The sequence below is a fragment of the Lonchura striata genome, chromosome 7, assembly GCF_050655825.1.
Source record: "Lonchura striata isolate lonStrDom1 chromosome 7, ASM5065582v1, whole genome shotgun sequence".
Classification (NCBI taxonomy): Eukaryota; Metazoa; Chordata; class Aves; order Passeriformes; family Estrildidae; genus Lonchura; species Lonchura striata.
The window spans coordinates 37063458-37082002 of record NC_140709.1 but is presented as its reverse complement, the minus strand read 5'-3'; the positions used below and the strand labels follow the sequence as shown (position 1 = coordinate 37082002).

The 18545-nt window shown below is 56.7% G+C and overlaps 1 protein-coding gene across 2 annotated transcripts in view; it reads right to left on the bottom strand.

The window, feature by feature from the left end:
* The window catches only part of COL18A1 (collagen type XVIII alpha 1 chain), a 39461-nt gene extending 22456 nt beyond the window's left edge, over positions 1 to 17005 (bottom strand). The window contains exons 1-2 of one of the 2 annotated variants that reach the window (XM_085584651.1): positions 14694 to 17005; positions 14134 to 14201 (exon numbers count right to left, since the gene is read on the bottom strand). In XM_085584651.1, the coding sequence (XP_085440777.1) occupies positions 14134 to 14201; positions 14694 to 15121 (496 nt within the window). In that variant the 5' untranslated portion in view covers positions 15122 to 17005. The remainder of the gene's footprint in view (positions 1 to 14133; positions 14202 to 14693) is intronic. The other variant, XM_085584652.1, reaches the window with a different exon arrangement.
* Between the last annotated feature and the right edge of the window lie 1540 nt (positions 17006 to 18545).

Genomic DNA, 18545 nt, shown 5'->3' with positions numbered 1-18545 from the left:
AAGGGAAGGGAAGGGAAGGGAAGGGAACAAACCCTGATAGCAGCACAGGCAGAAAGTCAGGGGTGGGAGCACTCTTGGACTTATCAGAAAACTTCAGGGACTGTCAGCAGGTAACTATAAATCCTATTGACATTTGGGATTCTAATCCATTCCCCATCTAAAAGCTGCACACAGCAGTTGAAAGGCCCTTCTGAAGCCGAGGATGTTGCCACACCCCGAGCCACTGACCTCCCCTGCCTACAGTCCTCGGAAAGAAACAGTGGCACCCAGCCCGTGGGTGGGAGCTCAGCCAGGGAGATGGGGAGGCAGGACACAAGGGTGCACAGGAGCCCCAAGCTGGCCAGCCCAGCCCCAAAAACTACAGATACCACTCTGTCAAGTTCTGCCTCTGGAGCTGTGTAACACCGGGAGACCCCCCCTTCCCCCCCTTCCTTCCCCCCCACCCCGGACTGCAGCATTCCTAAACATTTACTCATGGAGAGCCAGAAACATCCTCCCGGAAAATTCTTCTATAAGATAAACCCTGAAAATGTCACGACTGCCTGCGGGAGCCACCAAATAGCCCCAGGAGGGCAACAAGGGTGACTGTGCCCAGACCCCTGTCATTACCTGCATCCTCCTCCTCCTCCTCCTCCTCCTGAACTGAGTAGGGCTGGACAAGGCACAGCCAAGAGGTGCTGGTGTCCTACTCTGCCCCATCCAAACGGACAAGAGGACAAGGCAGCAGAGAATTGTGGCTGGAGTGACTTTGGCCACCCTGTGAGGTTTCCTGGGGAGAATGGATGGTGGAGAGGGACCATCAATATTTGAGCACAGCCGAACCCAAGGTAGGTTTATAAAATGTGAGTTTGGGGTGAGCTGTAGCCCCCAGTCCCCCCTCACCCTGCCTCCACTGGGGCCATGTCTCTGCTTCCAATCACTCACCTGCCCCCAAGGCCAGCCGACAGCCTGGAGATAAGGCAGGGAAGGCAAGGGAAGGAATGCGACCCCCTGGATCATCCTCCTCCACGTTAATAAATCATCTTGCAGACTAACTGCTCCCTGGACAGGAGAAGACTGCTTCTAACTCCCCACCAAGGTTCTGGCTCAGCTGGGGAGCCCCAAATTTCAACTGAGTTCCTGGCATTCCTGCCTCGGCTCCAGCAGCGGGACAGGGTGCTGGTTTTGGTCCCCCTGAGGAACAGGAAGGAAGTACATTCCCATTCCCAGGCACTTCTTTCCCTGAGGGTATAGGGAGATCAGTGCACCTGGCACCCTGGTTAGCACTGTAGACAGATTCTGTGTAGCAGGATGAGGGGAGATGAGGGATGGGACAATGGGATGGAGGGTTTGTAATCCAACTTGATGCCATCCCAACCAGAGAATCAGAGGAGGACAAGGCACCCAGGTGGGGTACATGTCCCAGAGCTTAAACAAATCTTCCCAAGCCAATGATGTCCCTTAACCATGCCAGGATTTTAACCCTCCAATGTGACAGAGGAACAAAGCACTATCAGCAGGTAACCCAGCACCAGCTTTGAAGCCTACACAACAAAAGCTGGGAGTTGCCCATCTCCAGCTGTTTTCCAGGACTTAAGAAGCAAAGAAAACACCAATACAGTTTAAAAACCCCAATTCACCAAACAAAATGCAGAAGAGCTACCAAGCGACGTACCTGAAGCTACAAGAGAGCGTCACAGCCTCCAGCCCGTGGAACAGCAGCTGTCCTGCACCCAGCCCAGCCAGGGATGCTGGGTGCCAGCTGGTCCGTGCTGCTGCAGGAGGCAACTGCCACAGCTCATGGATGCTTTATAGAGCCTCACCATGGATTTTCAGGGAGGAAGACCACCTGGCAGGTCATTAATCTCACCTTCAACACAGCATGTGGCAATCAGAATCCAAGCTCACACGCTTGCTGCAGGGCCAGGTGGCGAGGAACGCTATTTTCTTAGGGAATGGACAGGAAAAGGGGGATTGGGGAAGGGGTTTGTTTTGGGATTTCAGCTGCAATCTCCAGCTCATCCAACCAGCCTGGCTCTTGTCAGCGCTGCCCTCCTGCAGCGCAGGGGACTTTGTTTGGCTTGGAGGCCCCCAGCTGTGTTCGTAATAAGACTCCGTGTCTGCTCTGTGGTCCTTCCACCTCTTTGCACTCCTCAGACAATAGTTTGCCTGTGCTGCTGACTTTGGCAGCATTTTCAAAGTTTTGGCTCCTTCCAAAGTTTCCTCTGCACCAGGCAGCCAACCTTGGCCATCGTGCTTTGTTGTCACATCCCCTTGCATCCCACCCCCGGCTGTCTGCTGTCTGCAGGGCACCGTGCTCCGTGCTGGACCTTTTGGGCCCCGAATTGGGGACATGACAGGGAGAGGTGCCTAACAGGCCCTTTGGGGGTGCATGCTGGGGTCATGAGCAGCCTGGATGAAGGGCAACTGGAAAAGGGAAAGCATCACCCAGGCCTTGAACCCACCCAACTGCACACGTCCCAGTGCCATAGCGAGAAATCAATCAATTGAATGCCTTGGAACCAAGTCGAGCAATGAGAAGCTGATATCAGCCAAGGCTGAAATTCCCCTTTTCCTGCCATGTCTCCACAGTATTTAAGCAGGAAAAATTAGATCTTTTGAGGAAGCCCAAACAGCCTTGGAGATGGATAGTAAAGGGGTCAAACAGGTGGGTGATCCTTAGCTGCTCCGTGCAAGCGCTGGGGAAAGCCACCAGGAGCTGGATGAAGCCAGAACTCACATCATCCTTTTCCAACCAAGAACTAGAGCCAGTATTTGACCAATTATTCTTTTTTTCTATAAGTCACTTGGTTTTAAAGCAAAATGCAACACAATAAACAGCTTTAACGCACTGAAGTTCACCACCTGTAACAGGACAGGTGCCAAGAACAAGTAGTGCTGTAATTTGTGTCCCTGCTTGCATGGAGACAACATGTAGACAGAGCTTGAAGACAGAGATTCCAGATCAGGCTTGCCCCCTCCTGAACGCAGGGATGATGCCACAGCCAGGCACCATCCCAGACTTCAGCATCCCAGAGCAAAGCTGCCCAGCCCACGGGCACAATGCCATGAGCCAAGGGCATCCCTGCAGCACAGCACCACTGAGATGGGTACCCACAAGCTGTTTCCTGGGATGATAAGGGGTTAAAAAAAAAAACTGAACCACACAAAAAAGCCCAGCAGGCATGCCTGAAGGGGGGGATTAGAGGGAATAGGGCCATTTCTCAGCAAAGACTATGGCAACCTAAATAGAAAAGTAACATTACTCTCAAGACGGGGGCCCTTTCCCTTTACTCCTGCCCTACAATGTCACTATTGTTTTGCTGACAACTGGTAATTATCCCAAGCTGCACACACTGGTATTCCCCCCGCTTTAACCGGGAGGGATTTTGCAGCCGCCGACCCTCTGACACCAGCAAAAATTCACATACCAGAGAGTTCAAAGGGGGGGCGGCCTGGGAAGGCTGAGCAGCCTTGCAGGGAGACGTCATTCATCCAGCACAGGGTCCCAGAAGGCTGGGGCTGGGAAGGGACCTCTGCAGATCAGCAAATCCAAGCCCTGCTGAAGCAGACTCACCTGCTGGGTGCACAGGACCATGTCCAGCTGGGGTTTGAGCACTGTCAGAGAAGGGGGGTTCAGAACCCCTTCCAGTGCCTAAAGGGGCTGGGGACAAGGGATGGAGGGACAGGACACAGGGAATGGCTTCACTGCCAGAGGGCAGGGATGGGTGGGATTTTGGGAAGGAATTGTTCCCTGGGAGGGTGGGCAGGCCCTGGCACAGGGTGCCCAGAGCAGCTGTGGCTGCCCTGGATCCCTGGCAGTGCCCAAGGCCAGGTTGGACACTGGGGCTCGGAGCAGCCTTGGGATAGTGGAAGGTGTCCTGGCATTCTGGGATTTGGGATGGTTTTGCTCCTGATGGCCATGCTTTGAGTTCAAGGTGCCCCAAAAGTCAGGGGGTCTTTTCTCATATCACCATCCCAGATAAAAAAATGTTCACATCCCAAACATCCAAGTCTAAGCAGTGAATCTTTTCTGAAGACAAACAACAAACAAACAAAAAAAACCCAAACCAGACAAAACCAACAAAAAAACCACTAACAAAACCCACATAGAAACTCCTGATTAAAAGTTCTGGGGAGCCAGGACCCCCAGGATGAGACCCTGCAGGCTGCATCTGTCCTACTGCAAGAGGATGGGGATAAGTCAAATCCATAATTTTTCACTTACGGGATGGAGGAGTCACAGTCCCAACATTCCCTGCCTAACAGGAGTTCATCTTGGTGCCAGCCCCAGCTCAGATAAGGTGATAAAAAAAACTCTGTAAACCGTCTCAAGATGGATTAAAACATTCCCATGGTCAAAATGTAGATTTTTTTTTTTCTGCTTTTGCAGGCTGGTGCAGGAGCCAGAGAGCTCAAAATTGCAAAAAAGCTGCTTTTTTTCCCTGCCACAGGCTACAAGCAGCATAGCCAAGGTCAGAACAAGGCAGAGGACACACACAGCCTCCAAAGGACCCAGCTAAAAGGACCAGCTCCTCTGGCATCTACTTTAATATTGCTGTTTGATTTTCTTCTGCATTTTAATTACACGATCACAGAAGTTTCTTCTTAACAGGAATGCTGGAAACCAGTTTTTCCTGCAGCAAAGCCAATTCCACAAATGCTAGCAGTGACCTGTAAAGTTAAAAAAAAAATCCCCATAAATCTTCCCTTCATCATAGCAGCAGTGTCACTCGCCGGGCTGGGATTTTATTTATTGTTGTTTTAAGCACCCAGGAGAAAAGAAAACGCTTCTAAAACCCCACTTAACCTGCTCCAGCTGCAGGGGAAAAAAAAAAATCCTATGTAGGCAGGACCTACACTCTGGGACTCCGGGCAAGCTGCAGCCTGTCTCCAGAGCACCCAGCTGGGATTTGGGGGAATGAACCCCCCTTCTGCCAGGCCCACAGCCTCACCAGCTTTAGCCAGCTCCTCATTAAAATGTGGGGCCATCTGCAGGGTGCAGAGCCTGAGCACTGAGGCTCCAGCAGCTCAGAGACAGCCTTGCCCTGGGACCAGGACCTCGCTTTGGAGGATGCTGGAGCCTGCAGGAGCTCCTGAGGCTGCACTGGGAGCCAGCTCCTGGCTCCTCCCGAGGCAACAGCAAGGATTAAACCCAGACTGTGCTCTCCAAACCCCTTTTGGTTCCTTTGCACCCCATATTTGGGGACATCAGAGCTCAGTGGGATGGGGGGAACAGCAAAGCTTTCATGGCCCTTGGGAGAAACTCTGGCCGGCCACTTCACAAGGAAAGAAGGCAGAAGAAAGCCTGGAAAGGGGCCGCTGGGAAAGCAGAGGAAAGGCTGGAAAAGACTGAAATGGAACAATGTTATCAGGCAGCTGTGCCATAGATGTGGGTGCTCCAGATGCACAGCACCCACTGGGAGCCACCCATCGGATTTTTGCGTGCTGGGCTCTGGCACCTGCTGCACACAGGCAGGGAGACTCCACCCGAACACCTGGAGGCAAACTGGGGCCGTCAGGTGGGCAGAGAGATAAAAACAGCTCAATGAAGGGAAATGAAGGAAATGGGAGGGATTTTTGCTCCCGACCCAAACAGACACGTTTTTACTGGTGTTGCTGCTGTTTGCTGCTGTTGCTGCCCCAAGGTCAGAGGGGTGTCAGGGGTTCACAGCCACCCCTGCACAGCTGGAACTGAGGGAGGGATGTCCTGGGAGCCCTGGTGCTGGGATACAGGGGATGTAGTGGGAGACCAGAGCACTGGGAGGCAAGGAATGTTCTGGGAGGGAGCACTGGGATCAGGGGATGCACTAGGAGACCCGTCTTCATTGTGAGAGTCAGATTTACAGCGACACAGGCTGTCCCACGGTGCCGGTGTGGCGCATCCCACTCCAGTGTGGTCCCCAAACCAGGCCTGGTGTCCTTCTTGGGGCAGAAGTGCTTCACCAGAGGCCCACCCACCGCTGGGGTGGATCAAATACCCACGAGGTTGTTCTACCACCAGTTTTCTCAATTCCCCTGCCGCCGGCTGATGCTCGGCCCCGGGAGCTGCTGGCAGAGCCCGGGGCAGGCACAGGGAGCGGGGCCGGAGCCCAGCCCCACTCTGGGGCTGCCCGGCCATGGGAGCGGCACTCCAAAACCAGCAGGCCGGGATACAGCGGGATGGAGCGGGATCTGGAGCGGGATGGAGCGGGATGCAGTGGGATGCAGCGGGATGCAGTGGGATGCAGCGGGATGCAGCGGGATCTGGAGCGGGATGGAGCGGGATCTGGAGCGGGATCTGGAGCGGGATGCAGCGGGATGGAGCGGGATGGAGCGGGATGCAGTGGGATGCAGCGGGATGCAGCGGGATGGAGTGGGATGCAGCGGGATGGAGCGGGATGCAGCGGGATGCAGCGGGATGCAGCGGGATGGAGTGGGATGCAGCGGGATGGAGCGGGATGGAGTGGGATGCAGCGGGATGGAGCGGGATGCAGTGGGATGCAGCGGGATGCAGCGGGATGGAGTGGGATGCAGCGGGATGGAGCGGGATGGAGTGGGATGCAGCGGGATGGAGCGGGATCTGGAGCGGGATCTGGAGCGGGATTGAGTGGGATGGAGCAGGATCTGGAGCGGGATGCAGCGGGATGCAGCGGGATGCAGCGGGATGGAGCGGGATGGAGCGGGATGCAGCGGGATGCAGCGGGATGGAGCGGGATGCAGTGGGATGCAGCGGGATGGAGCGGGATGCAGCGGGATGCAGCAGGATGGAGCGGGATGCAGCGGGATGCAGCGGGATGGAGCGGGATGCAGCGGGATGCAGCGGGATGGAGCGGGATGCAGCGGGATGGAGCGGGATGGAGCGGGATCTGGAGCGGGATCTGGAGCGGGATGGAGCGGGATCTGGAGCGGGATGCAGCGGGATGGAGTGGGATGCAGCAGGATGCAGCGGGATCTGGAGCGGGATCTGCAGCGGGATGCAGCGGGATGGAGTGGGATGGAGCGGGATGCAGCGGGATGGAGCGGGATCTGGAGCCCGCACTGAGGGTTAACCACGTTGCTGGGACACCCGCAGGCGTAGAAATCCAGCACTCGTTGGATTAGTCTAGACGGGCTGACCTTTCCCTCCGCTGCCGAGATGAAACCGGCCGCAAAGCAGCCCCGCTGGCTGAAAGGAGGGGTTTTTGTCGCTGTTTAGGTGTTAGGTTTTGTTTCAGACGGGAGCCAAAGAGGGAGGGACATCGCCGTCGCTGAAAGAATCATTTCAGTACCTGCCGCCGGAGAGGGATGTGCAGGAGACGCCCGGGGCTCAAAACCTGCTGCCAAGCCCGGGCTTTGCCCAGCAACTCGGCTGACAAAAGAGCCTTTCATGAAAGAGGACGATGTCAACCCCGCAATTAGCAAGGGAAAAGAAAAAAGAGCCGAAGGAAGATTATTACCTCCAGCAGTTGCCTCTGGGGGCCCCTCTCCAGTGGCTTCCTTAACTCTTTCGGCTGAGCCCGCGGAGAAGGTGGGAAAGGAGCCGTCAGTGTCCGCGTAAGCCAAGGGCTGGCTGGAGCCGGGCTGGCAGCCCCGCCTTGAAGGATGCCATGAGGATTCCCATCCCCCTGGCACCCAGAGGGAGCCAGGCCCACGACTCCATTGCATCCTGGCTGGGAGGGAACTGTCTGATACCTCCATCCAGCCCAGCACCCCGAGAGTCCTGGTGGGATTAGACTCCGATCAAGAGCCCAGCCCAGCCCACTGGGTACCACACACAGGCACGGGAGATGCCAGGACACCCACACGCCCTCCACCTTTGTGGCCCTGACATCACCATCTCCCCACCAAAAAGATGTGCCCAGAGCAGCTCTAGAAGTAACAACTGGTTAATCAAATCCTAAATCTGAGCTACCTGGGATAGTGTAAGGTGTTCCTGCCCATGCCCAGGGGGTGGAAGAAGACAGGCTTTGAGGTCCCTTCCAAACCAAACCATTCAAAGAATCTACAGTAAAAGCCAAAAGTCACAGGCGTGCTGTTGTCACACACCTCTCTCAGTCCACAGTGCCAGGGGCTGGGACTTCCTCTGCACCCTGATATCCGAGGGGACTTAGTGCCACCTGGAATCGTTGCGGGTTTCTACTCCACTCACTCCCACCCATCAGTACCCTGCTGAGCCCCAGCTCCTAGCACAACAGGGCACTTCTCCAATTTGGAACCCAGCTGGGGAGATGCTGGCATCACTGATAGTGTCACACGATGTGTCCAGGGGTTCCATGTCACCCACATGTCCTAGGTCCCCAGGATAAGGGTCCTGGCCCCTCTGGAAAACATTTTGGAACCCCAAAGAAAAGGGGAAGGAATAAGCTGTACAGATGCCTTCCCACCATGCCACAAGTGAGCACCACAAGCTTATCTAGGGATTATCAAAAAGTTCCTGTTTATCCAAAAGTCAACAATCTCCAACTCAATTAAGTTACAGACTAACAAAGAGGATGGAAAAGAATAAATTGGTTTGATTACTATGTTTTCCAAAGGGAAGGCAAGTGGCTAATTTAGGAATTATAAACTCCAAAGTAGCTTCAAGGACCATTGGGCTCTCAGAGATTTATGCCAGTTGTGACAGTGGGAAGAGTATGGGGATGGTAATGCCGGGTTCCAGGTGCTCCAGCTCCTATTCCCACCCTGGACTGTTTGAGCAGACTCCCACAACCCGGGGACAAGGTCAGAAGAACAGCAAGATCTTATAGTCCCCAGGGGAGAAGGAAACCAGCAGACTGAGCTTGGGAATAAAACTCCAATAAATCTACTAATGACCAATTTCCATCTTAGAAAAGGGCTGGGAGGCGATGCCAAAAAAAAGCAATAAAAATTCTGCAAAAGCAACCTTTTTAAGACACGGGATGTTCCGGACCAGATGTTGCTTGCTGAGAAAGCCCCAGTGCCGGGGCTGCTGCTGCCAAACAGTGCTGCTGGTCAGAGCCAGGAGCACAGCAAGCCTCTGGAGCCTTGGCCCTGGAGCAGCCCCAGCCCACAGCTCAGGGGATGTCAGTGTCCTGCTTCATTCCAACACTCCTTAGGAGGTCAAAGCCATCCACCTTCGGGTGGTAGGAACCACCCCTTCACCCCCAAAGGGCTGATTAACCACAATCACACCTCGAGGGGGTGGAGGTTTTTTGCCCTCAAGCCTCTCCGTCTCTCCCAGTGGTTCCAAATCCATATTAAGGCAATGCCAGAGCCCCTGGTATCTGCACAAATTTCAAAACCATTTTCTAACCCTGTTTAGCTCCTTGTGCTTCAGTGATATCTTTGGCAACGAGCTCCCCAGGCTAACCAAGCCCAACACTAACAGCCACACACGCTGCTGCTACCATGTGCCTTCCTCCACCCACAAAGTCAGGGACTTCTTCCCGATCCCCAGGATTTAAGGGGACTTAGTGCCAGCTGAAATCATTGCAGGTTTCCCCTGCACCACCTCCCACTCATCAGCAGGACAGGGCACATCCTCCCGAGGGTAGCAGCAGCGCTGCTCCACACACATCGCTACCCAAATGATGAGGAATGTGGCTGGAGGACAGGAGAGCCAGGGAGAGCACCCCCACAGCTGGCAGAGAGGAAACTGGGACACGGGGAGAGGTGGAACTCATCCATCATGGAACCTCACTGAGTGGTTTGGGTAGGAAGGAACCGTGAGGTCTCACCCCCTGCCATGGGCAGGGACACCTTCCACCATCCCAGGCTGCTCCAAGCCCCACCCAGCCTGGCCTTAGACACTGCCAGGGATCCAGGGGCAGCCACAGCTTCTCTCATCAACCTGTATCAGTGCCATGACACCTTCAGAGGGAAGAATTTCTTTGTAACATCCAAGACATTACCTCCAGGCTTGCACACTCACAGAGATTGCAGCATGCTCTTGGAAAGGACTCCTCTCCAATGTTTTCCCAAATATCATCAGATACAACAGAAGAATCGTTAGAATGTTTTATTAATCCCATACCTCTGGGCTGCTGATATACATCAATACTTAATCCCAGATGTCTCCTTCAGTACTTTGAACTCTCTAGTGAAATGCCAGAATTAATTATTTTCTTGGTAAACTATCAAGAGTTTGAGAAAAAAAGACAGTGCACTTGCTGGGACTGTTATTCCAGGGTTTAGAGTATCATCCCTAACAGTAATGACAGGCCAGAGTGGTGCAGAAGAGAGGTGACATTCCTGTCACAGAATATGGGGTGGGCTGGAAGTAACACCAAACCTCACCTTGTTCCACCCTCTGCCATGGACAGGGACATTTTTCACTTTCTCAAGGTGCTCCAAGCCCATCCAGCCTGGCCTAGAACACTTCCAGGGATCCAGAGGCAGCCACAGCTTCTCTGGACACCCTGTGCCAGGGCCTCACTGGGAAGAATTCCTTCCCAATATTCCATCCAGCCTTCCCCTCTATCAGTGTGAAGACATTTACCCTTGTCCTGTCACTCCAGACTCCGGCAAAAAGTCTCTCCCCCTCTTTTTTAACAGAGGATGCAGCCTGGGATGAGTCCTTTCCCCTGGCTCCACATGCCCCTTTCTCCTCATAAAGAAGAGGTGACATCCCCCCAAGAGCAGAGCCAGTTTCCCAGCAGCACAGATTTTTCTGCTCAGGGAGTTTTAAGCCAGGCAGTGACGCTTGAAGCAGGATTGCAAAATGTTTTCTCCAAGGGCTTGGATTTGCTGCTTAACAGCACCCAAGTTTTGTCGCCATAAACACTGGAAGGAGAGGTTAGTCCAGCTGCAGGCCAAAATAAATAGGGAACAGTGTCACTGAGAGGCTGCTCTTCAGAGAGAGAAAAAAAAACCCTGCTTCTCCAGAATATGGAAGTGTATGGGCAGGGTTTTCTAGTGGCCACAGAGAAGAACAGATCTCCAACCCTCCAGGGACACGCAGCAGCAGGGAGGGAGCTCCCAGGCACTCACAGTGCTGGGCCAGCAGACACCACATGGAAACCTAAAACCAACACAAGAGCTCTGGGAGAATGGATGCTGTGGAAGGACCAAGTTTGGGTACAGAGCTGGGGAAGTAATGGACAAATTAGGATTAGGGCTTGAAAAGGTTGTGTTCTTCAATGGAAGCAAACTGCCAGAGAGCACAGCCACTCTGCAGGATTACTCAGCCTCTTTTTAAACTTCATTTCCAGCCCCAAAGCGCCACCCAAGCACAGCCACTTCATCCCTGCTGTCACCTCCTTGGGACAGGCAGGAGGGATGGGATCCACCTGCCAGGATGATGGACCAGGAACTCAGAGGTGCTGCAGGGAGATGTCTGCAGCCTTGTCACCTTTCAGCTGCCGGCAGCCTGGGCAGCTCCCCCTCCCCAGCAGCTCCCTCGGCACAGATAAGGTTTTGCAAACAGCAATCCTGCCAGCTGATAAGGAGGTGAAGAGCCTGAGGAGCTCCTGGAGCACAGCATCCTCCCCAGTTCCTCCAGCCCCTGCCGGGAACCTCAGTGGTCAAACAACGCTGTCAGAGCTGAGAGGTGCCAACCTTGTCCAAGCCAAACCCACAATGCTGGGTGCTGCCCACATCCAATTCCCTCATGTCTTTTGAAGAAATTCCTAAAATAATGCTAGGAAAGCTCTGATGCCCCGTCAAACCCCACCAGGTGCTGATGCCAGAGCAGTTGTGCCACAGGTTGTAAATCACTTTGCACAGTGATTCCTTGTGAGGAATCCCAGCCAGAAAGACCCACAGCCCACTGGGGATGAAAATTATCAGGAATGAGCCTCTCAACCTGCAGCTCCAGCACCTGTTGTCCGTAACAGTGGGAGAAGGCAGCTTGAATTCCCAGGGGCTGCCTGCACCCTCAGCAGCAGCAGAGCAGAGAGCTGGGGCTGCTTTTGGGGCTCCTCCCGACGCCAAATGGAAGCACAGAAATCCAGTGTGAGAGAAGATAACAAATCATGGAAGCACTACAGTTAGAAAAGACTTCCAAGGTCATCAGATCCAACCACTCACCCAGCACAGCCAGTTCCACCATTAAACCATGTCTCCAAGAGCCACATCAACACATTTTTCAAACACTTCCAGGGATGGTGATTTCATCACTTCCCCGGGCACTCTGTTCCAATGCATGGTTGCTTCTACCACCAGAAGTGGCCTGGCCAGCAGATCGCCCCTATCCAGGGACCTGGCACAGGATTGCCCCCCCAGGAATGGGGATTTTCCCAGCACCTGACCCAGCCCATGCCTGAGGTCACTCATAGCCCTATTTGTGATTCCCCCCACACTAGCCAGACCAGACCTGAGGCAGCATCCTCACACTATCCCTTGGGGCTGAGCCTTTCCTGAGGAATCCCAGAGATCCAGTGATAAGAGGCCAGCCCAACTTGGGGCAGCTAAGCCCCCAAATTTGCAAGGCAGGCAGATAAACAGAAAAGTTATCTCCATACCAGGACAGCCTTTGCAGCAAACATTCCCCAGAGCTATCACAAAGGCAGGCTGGCAGAACAGGCCCTGCAGTCCTTGGACATTGAACCAAGGGAAGGGGGGAAGAATAAAAGAAAAGAAGGAAAAAAGCCACACCAACCCACTGAATTCCTTTAAAACCTGATCTGCAGCCTGCCTTTGGGAGACGGCCAAGTCAGCTGGGTGAGACAGGCACCTCCCTGCCAGTGGTGACCTCCGCCAGCTGCATTCCCCCAGCACTCATCCCCTCTGCCCTGGGCAACCTCCTGGGGGCCCCCAGCGTGGCTAACCAAAGCTGGAGGATGCATCTCTTGCAGAGGGTCCTGGCTGGCCCTGAGTGGCCCAGGATGTTGATGGAGAGGATGGGAAGGGCATGGATAACTCTGAGTACCCACTATTAAAGCAGTGCCTGGCCCTCCAGCTCAGCTTGGCTGCACTGGACAGTCTCCAGGGACCTAAAATAGCCAATTCAGGATTTCACATGGGAACAATGTTCCCATCTCTGCAGATCTCCAAGGGGAGCTTTGTTCCTGCGGTCCCTGGGGAGGCACCCATGCCACTGAAAGCAGCATCATAAATGCAGCCCAGGGCACTTGGAGAGCTTCTCCCAGAGTTCCCACACGTGCTCTGGGAGTGCTGGGTATCCCTGCTGCCCCAGCCAGCCTCCTTCCCTCCACAGCTGACCCCGCTGCCCACCGACAGCGCCAGAGCTGTTCCTGAATGACACAAAGCCTTGCTCCAGTAAATAATCCACCAATTTCATGGCTGACTTGCCATTCTCCTGTACCTGGGGATGCCACTAACAGAAAAGTCATGCCCTGCCTGGGACAGCAGAGAGGGACAAGATGTGATGCTTCACACCATGCTGGCACAAGTCAAAGACCAGACCAGTACCCCAGAGAAAATCCACTTTTGGATTGTCCCTTGCAGCTCAGCAGCTTTGGCAGTTGGGTTCCTGGGATCCAGGTGGGGGCTCCCTGTGCCAGCCATGGCTGTTCCTGCCTCCAGGTGCTGGGCACGCGTCCAGAGACCGGCTGCAAGGGTAGGAGGGCTTTCATCCCGCCTGGCAGCCGGCAGGAAGCTTTCCTGTCGGGGAGGTAAAGTTCACCAGAAACACAGGCAGTGGGAGAACCGGCTCCATGTGCCTCGTAGGGAAATAAGCGTTGAAGAGCTGAGTCAGCACTGAATTCCCCTCTCTCAGCCCAGCTGCACCCGCAGCTTGAGAAGTGGGATGTTACAGGGAGCCCCGAGGGCAGGGAAAAGCCCAGAAGAGTATGGGAGGTGTTGCATCCCCAGGGCATACACTCGAGGCTCCTAACCACTCATAACACTTCCAAGGACATGCAGCCACAGGGAGGATTCGTGAAGAAAACGCTAACACATGGAGCACGGCCACTTTGGGGCAACGCTATCCTGCCTGTCCCACAGCCAGCACGGACCTGATAAACCACTCTCCTCCCAGGGAACTGCAGTCAAGGATTTCCCCAGCATCCGTGGCCGTTGATGGGATGGAGCACACGGGACACCCCGGGCTCGGGAGCCACAAGGGATGTGGCCATTAAAGGAATCACCCTCAGCTTCGGGAATCACAACTGGGAGCAGCATTTGGCTGGAGGGGAGACTCCAGTCCCCATTCCTGCTGTGGAGAGCCTCCCAGGCGATGGGGGGCTTCAGGACAGGGAGGAGGTATGGAACCCTGGGTACGGAGGCAGGCACTCCCCTCCCCAACATCCCGCAGCATCCCGTGCACGTTACCCGGCTCCTGGGAAGCAGCGGGGACCAGCAGGACAAAGAACCCGAGCAGCAGCCGCGGCGGGGGGCACCTGCGGGAAGGGAAGGGGAGAGAGAGGTCACCCATCCTCCTGCCGAATGCGGGGCGCCCCCCGGCCCCCACCCCACCCCACCCCGAGGTCCTCCAGCGGTCACAGCCGGGTCCCCCAGCCCCGGCGGCTCCAGGGTCCCGGTACCCCCCAGCCCCTCGTGTGCCAGGGCACCGGCTCCCCGCGCTACGCGTGCCTCCCAGCCGGCGCCTTCCCGGTGCTGCTGCCGGCCTCCCCCGGTGTCCCCGCGGTACCGGTGCTCCTGGGGTCCCGCCGTGGCTACACCGAGGACCCCCCGCCCCCCAGAGTCCTCGTCCTTCCTCCCCGGCGGCTCCCTCCCTCGTCCTGTCCCAGGGTGCCGGTGCCTCCCTCCGCGGCGGTTCCAGATTCCCGGCGCCGTCGCTCCACAGCGGCTCCGTCCTTCCCGCACTACCTGTGCCCCCACATCCCCGACGGCTCCAGGGCCCCGGTGCGCCCCGCAGCCCCGGCGCTCACCCCGTGCGCATGGTGCCCGCTCGGCGCCGGCAGCGCGGCGCGGCTCCGCTCCGAGAGGCGGGCTCGGCTCGGCTCGGCTCGGCTCGGCTCGGCTCGGCTCGGCTCGGCTCGGCTCGGCTCGGCTCGGCTCGGCTCGGCTCGGCTCGGCGGGATCGGCACGGCCCCGGGGGCGGGGAGGGGAGGGGCGGCAGGGCCGGCCCGCCCCGGGCGGGTGAGCCGGGGCCGAGGCTCAGCCCACTCCCAGCCCCCGGGGCTGGGGCTCTTACAGCCGGCGGTCTCCTGCAGGGTCGGGGGCGCTCCCCGGGGGTGGGTGAGTGGGAGAGGCACAGCTCTCCCCGAGGAGCATCCCTCTCAAGGAACATCCCCCCCCGAGGAGCATCCCACCTCTGTCCGGGGTGCCGAAGAGCACCCTCACCTCTAAAGGGCATCCGCAGGACCTGCCCCGGCACCTCCTACTCCACCAAGCCCAGGGCTTCGGCTCGCAGACCAGGTCTGGTCTTGAAGGAGGGAGTGAATCAGCGAGCTGAGCTCTTTCCCTCTCCCAGCACTTATGCGAGTCCCGGAGCACGGAGCCCGGCGCTCTCAGCATGGCACCCAGTTCTCCTTTTCTGGCCCTTCGTTCGCCCTCACTGCGTGCATGGGGCTCGGGAACTCCACGATCCTGCCTCCTTCATAGTGCCGTGAGCCCAGCCCAGGCCGGCAGGGTGCGGAGCCGAGCGGTTCCTGGACCCCCTCCCGGGGTAGCCCTGGGTGCGGGCTGAATGCCAGAGCCAGGGCAGCAGCGCCGCGCACCTCACCCTGCCCATGGCGGGAGAAGAGTTAAAGCTGGGGCTGCTGCCGCTTTCACTCCTCCCCATACCCCAGCTTTCATCTTCCTCCAGCCAGAGGATTATCCCGACGGGATAATCCCCACAAAACCTGCTGCCACACCTTGCTTTGTCTTCTGTAGCATTTTGGTGCCCCGAGGCAGCAAAAAACTTCTGAAATCCAAGCCCTGGAAGGTTCGAGGGGATGTAGAAGTGATTCACTAATGAGATGGCAGAGGCGTGTTTAGTCTAAGACAGGGTTTGGATCCAGCAGGATAAACCACGACATCCAGCTGCTCGGCTCTGCGCTCACACAGGGCCACGCTAGCGCTCTCCGAATTTTGGCTGTAAATCTTTCAACGGCGCCAAAGGCAGGCAGCCCCTCAGCACAACCCCGGCCTGGGGGCCATGAATACACACCAAAGCTGCCTCTTGTTTGGCTGCAGAATGTTTTCACGTGGTCAGGACTCTTGAATTTATGCTTTCCCAGCTGGATGCTGAGTGATTTACCAGCCCTTTCTTCTCCCACGGCTGGATTCGTTCCCTCCAGGTAGAGGTTGCAGTACCTGAACTGCACAAAAGGCAACATGTTGGCAGCCCTGAGTCACCGGGCCGCACTTCCGAGAAGGGATTTTGGAGGGGTGGATGGGCTGCGGGACCTGGAACAAGGGGGAAGAGTGTCCTGGGACAAGGATGGTGCTTGGGAAAAAAAACTCCTTGAAAATGGAGAAGAGTCCTTCCTGATAGCAGAGACCTGTGTGAAGTGACCTGGCTTTACGTGGGCTGGATCAGAGCGGGTGGATAAATGCTCCCGTGGAGTGAGAGCAGCTCTGGGAAGGCGGCTTTGGCTCCATGGGGGAATTCTGGCCCTTCCAGTGTTATCAGCGCTGCCGGAGCCAGAAGGTGCAAACACTGGAGGCTACACTGACCGCCTGCCCAGACCTTCCCACACATGGAGCACAGTGAAGTTATCACTGCTGCAGGTGAACGTGGAGCTGGATTACATCCCACACTTCCTCCTCACTGCACCTCCGGACTCCACCTGACCCAGCCGCGTTTGTTCGAGCACATCACCTTCTGCCACCCTCCTGACTTGCCTATGTCTCAGCCCCAGTGCTGTCCCCATTGCCACAGCGGGGCCATGGTCCCTTCCAGCAGACCTCCATGCAAAACCTGCCTGACACCAGGGCAGTTTCCCATTGCAAAATCTCCTCCTGCTGAGCTTTAAAGTCTGAGAGCCATGAAGGACAGCTAATGAGGCTCATCTTTTCCCAAGAAAACAAAAACTTCCCGCTGCGGGAGGAGAGACACCCACGCTGCCAGTGGAGGCAGTTCTTTCAAAAGCTGACCAAATGGAAACCAGTGGAGCTCCGATGGTGGCTCTCGCAGCTTGCAGCCCAGACTTCCCAAGTCCCGGCCAAAAAGGCTCTCCTACCCCGCGGGCTCCCAGCTCCAGCAAAGCTTTGGCATTTTTCATCTCTGAGTGGATCCTGCAGTGTCCCGCTGTCCCTCCACCCCTGCGCCTGGCTCCCACCTGCGTCCCGCGGCCGGTGGTCCCACGCTGCTGGGTGGCCCCGGTGCGAGGACAGAGCGGCTGCCCCAGCTCCCAGCACACAGCCCCTGCCAGCTCAGCGGCCGCGACAGCACGGCCGCCAAAAAATGTCACCCTGGCAACCTTGCGGGACACTGGCCTGTTTTCCTTCCTTCGCGCAGAGAGGAGGGGGTGGAACCTGCTCTGCTGCGGCCCAGGCGCGTCCCCGGGGCTGGCATGCATTAGCGGGGCCCATGGCCCCTCCCGGCTCGGCGGGACGGCTGGCCCGGCCTGGGACGGGCGGCGTGCTCCCTCTGCCCGAGGAGCCGGAGCCGTGGGAGCGCCGGGGCTGCCAGCGACCGTCACCAGGCCCAGAAACGCGCCTTGTGCACGGCTGCCTTCAGAGGCTCCTTTCACCTGCTTAGTCCCGCTGCCACCACACCGAATGAGGATGCTGGGGAGCAGTGGGGGACATAGGAATTGGGTCAGGGGAGCAATAAAGGACAAGAAGGCATAGGACACTATTTGGCAAGTGTCCCTGCTGAAAAACAAAGGCTGAAGCAGACAACCACCGCCAGACACAGCTGTCCCATCTGGGCCAATCCCCATGGGGAGACTGTGGCTGGTGCTGCCACTTTGATGTGCCATTTGTCCGTGTTAAAGCTGCTCCCTCCCGGGGCAGCCCCTGGGTGTGAGTGCTTGGAACCACTGAAAGCAGCTGGTTTTGCGTCTTGCTGTCACATCTGTTGCTCTAGCTCAGAACTCTGTGTCTGCTGATGGCCCAGGAGCTGCCAGGATGTCCTCAGGAAAGGGCAGTATCATGCCCTGCCTTCAGCTGACACCTCTGGAGAAGATGTGGCGAGGGATGATGTGAAAACCATCCCTCCTTTCCAGAGGTGAAGCAGGCACAGCCACAAAGGTGGGCATCTGGGAAGGACCCAGGCAGCACAGGCAGGAGTGGAAACAACTGGAAATCCAGATAATCCCTCGGTGAGGAAAGCTGGCAGGCACAAGGGCTTGGCTGAGTTGGGAGCACAGTTACCTGCCCATGTAGGCGGGGGATGAGCTCAGCCAGGCCGGGTTGCTGGGGCTCGAAGCGCAGCAGCACCACGCCTGGCCTCGGCAGGCAGAGCTGGGGGGTGTGTTAGTGAGGGGCTGCAGAGAGCACGAGATGTTCCAGGGGCAGCAGACCTGGCTGGCCGCAGAAATGCTGCGGGATCTGGAGCCCACCCGCACCTCAGCCATGGATGGGAAGAGGATGGGATGGGACAGCAGAGATTGCTGAGGCTCAGCAGGGAGGTAAGTGGGGCTGGGGAACCACCACACCATCACCTCCTGGAGCAGCAGGGGCCAGTCCACAGCCCTGAGACCTGCACATAGAGCTGCTGGGCAGGGGACTCCAGGCCCGGCCACATCCCACGGCTGCTGTGGAGAGCTCCCATCTGGCAGAATCCTGACGTGACAGAGCTGGCCTGGCGTGTTCCCAAGCTGGACATTGTCAATGAAATTGCAGCA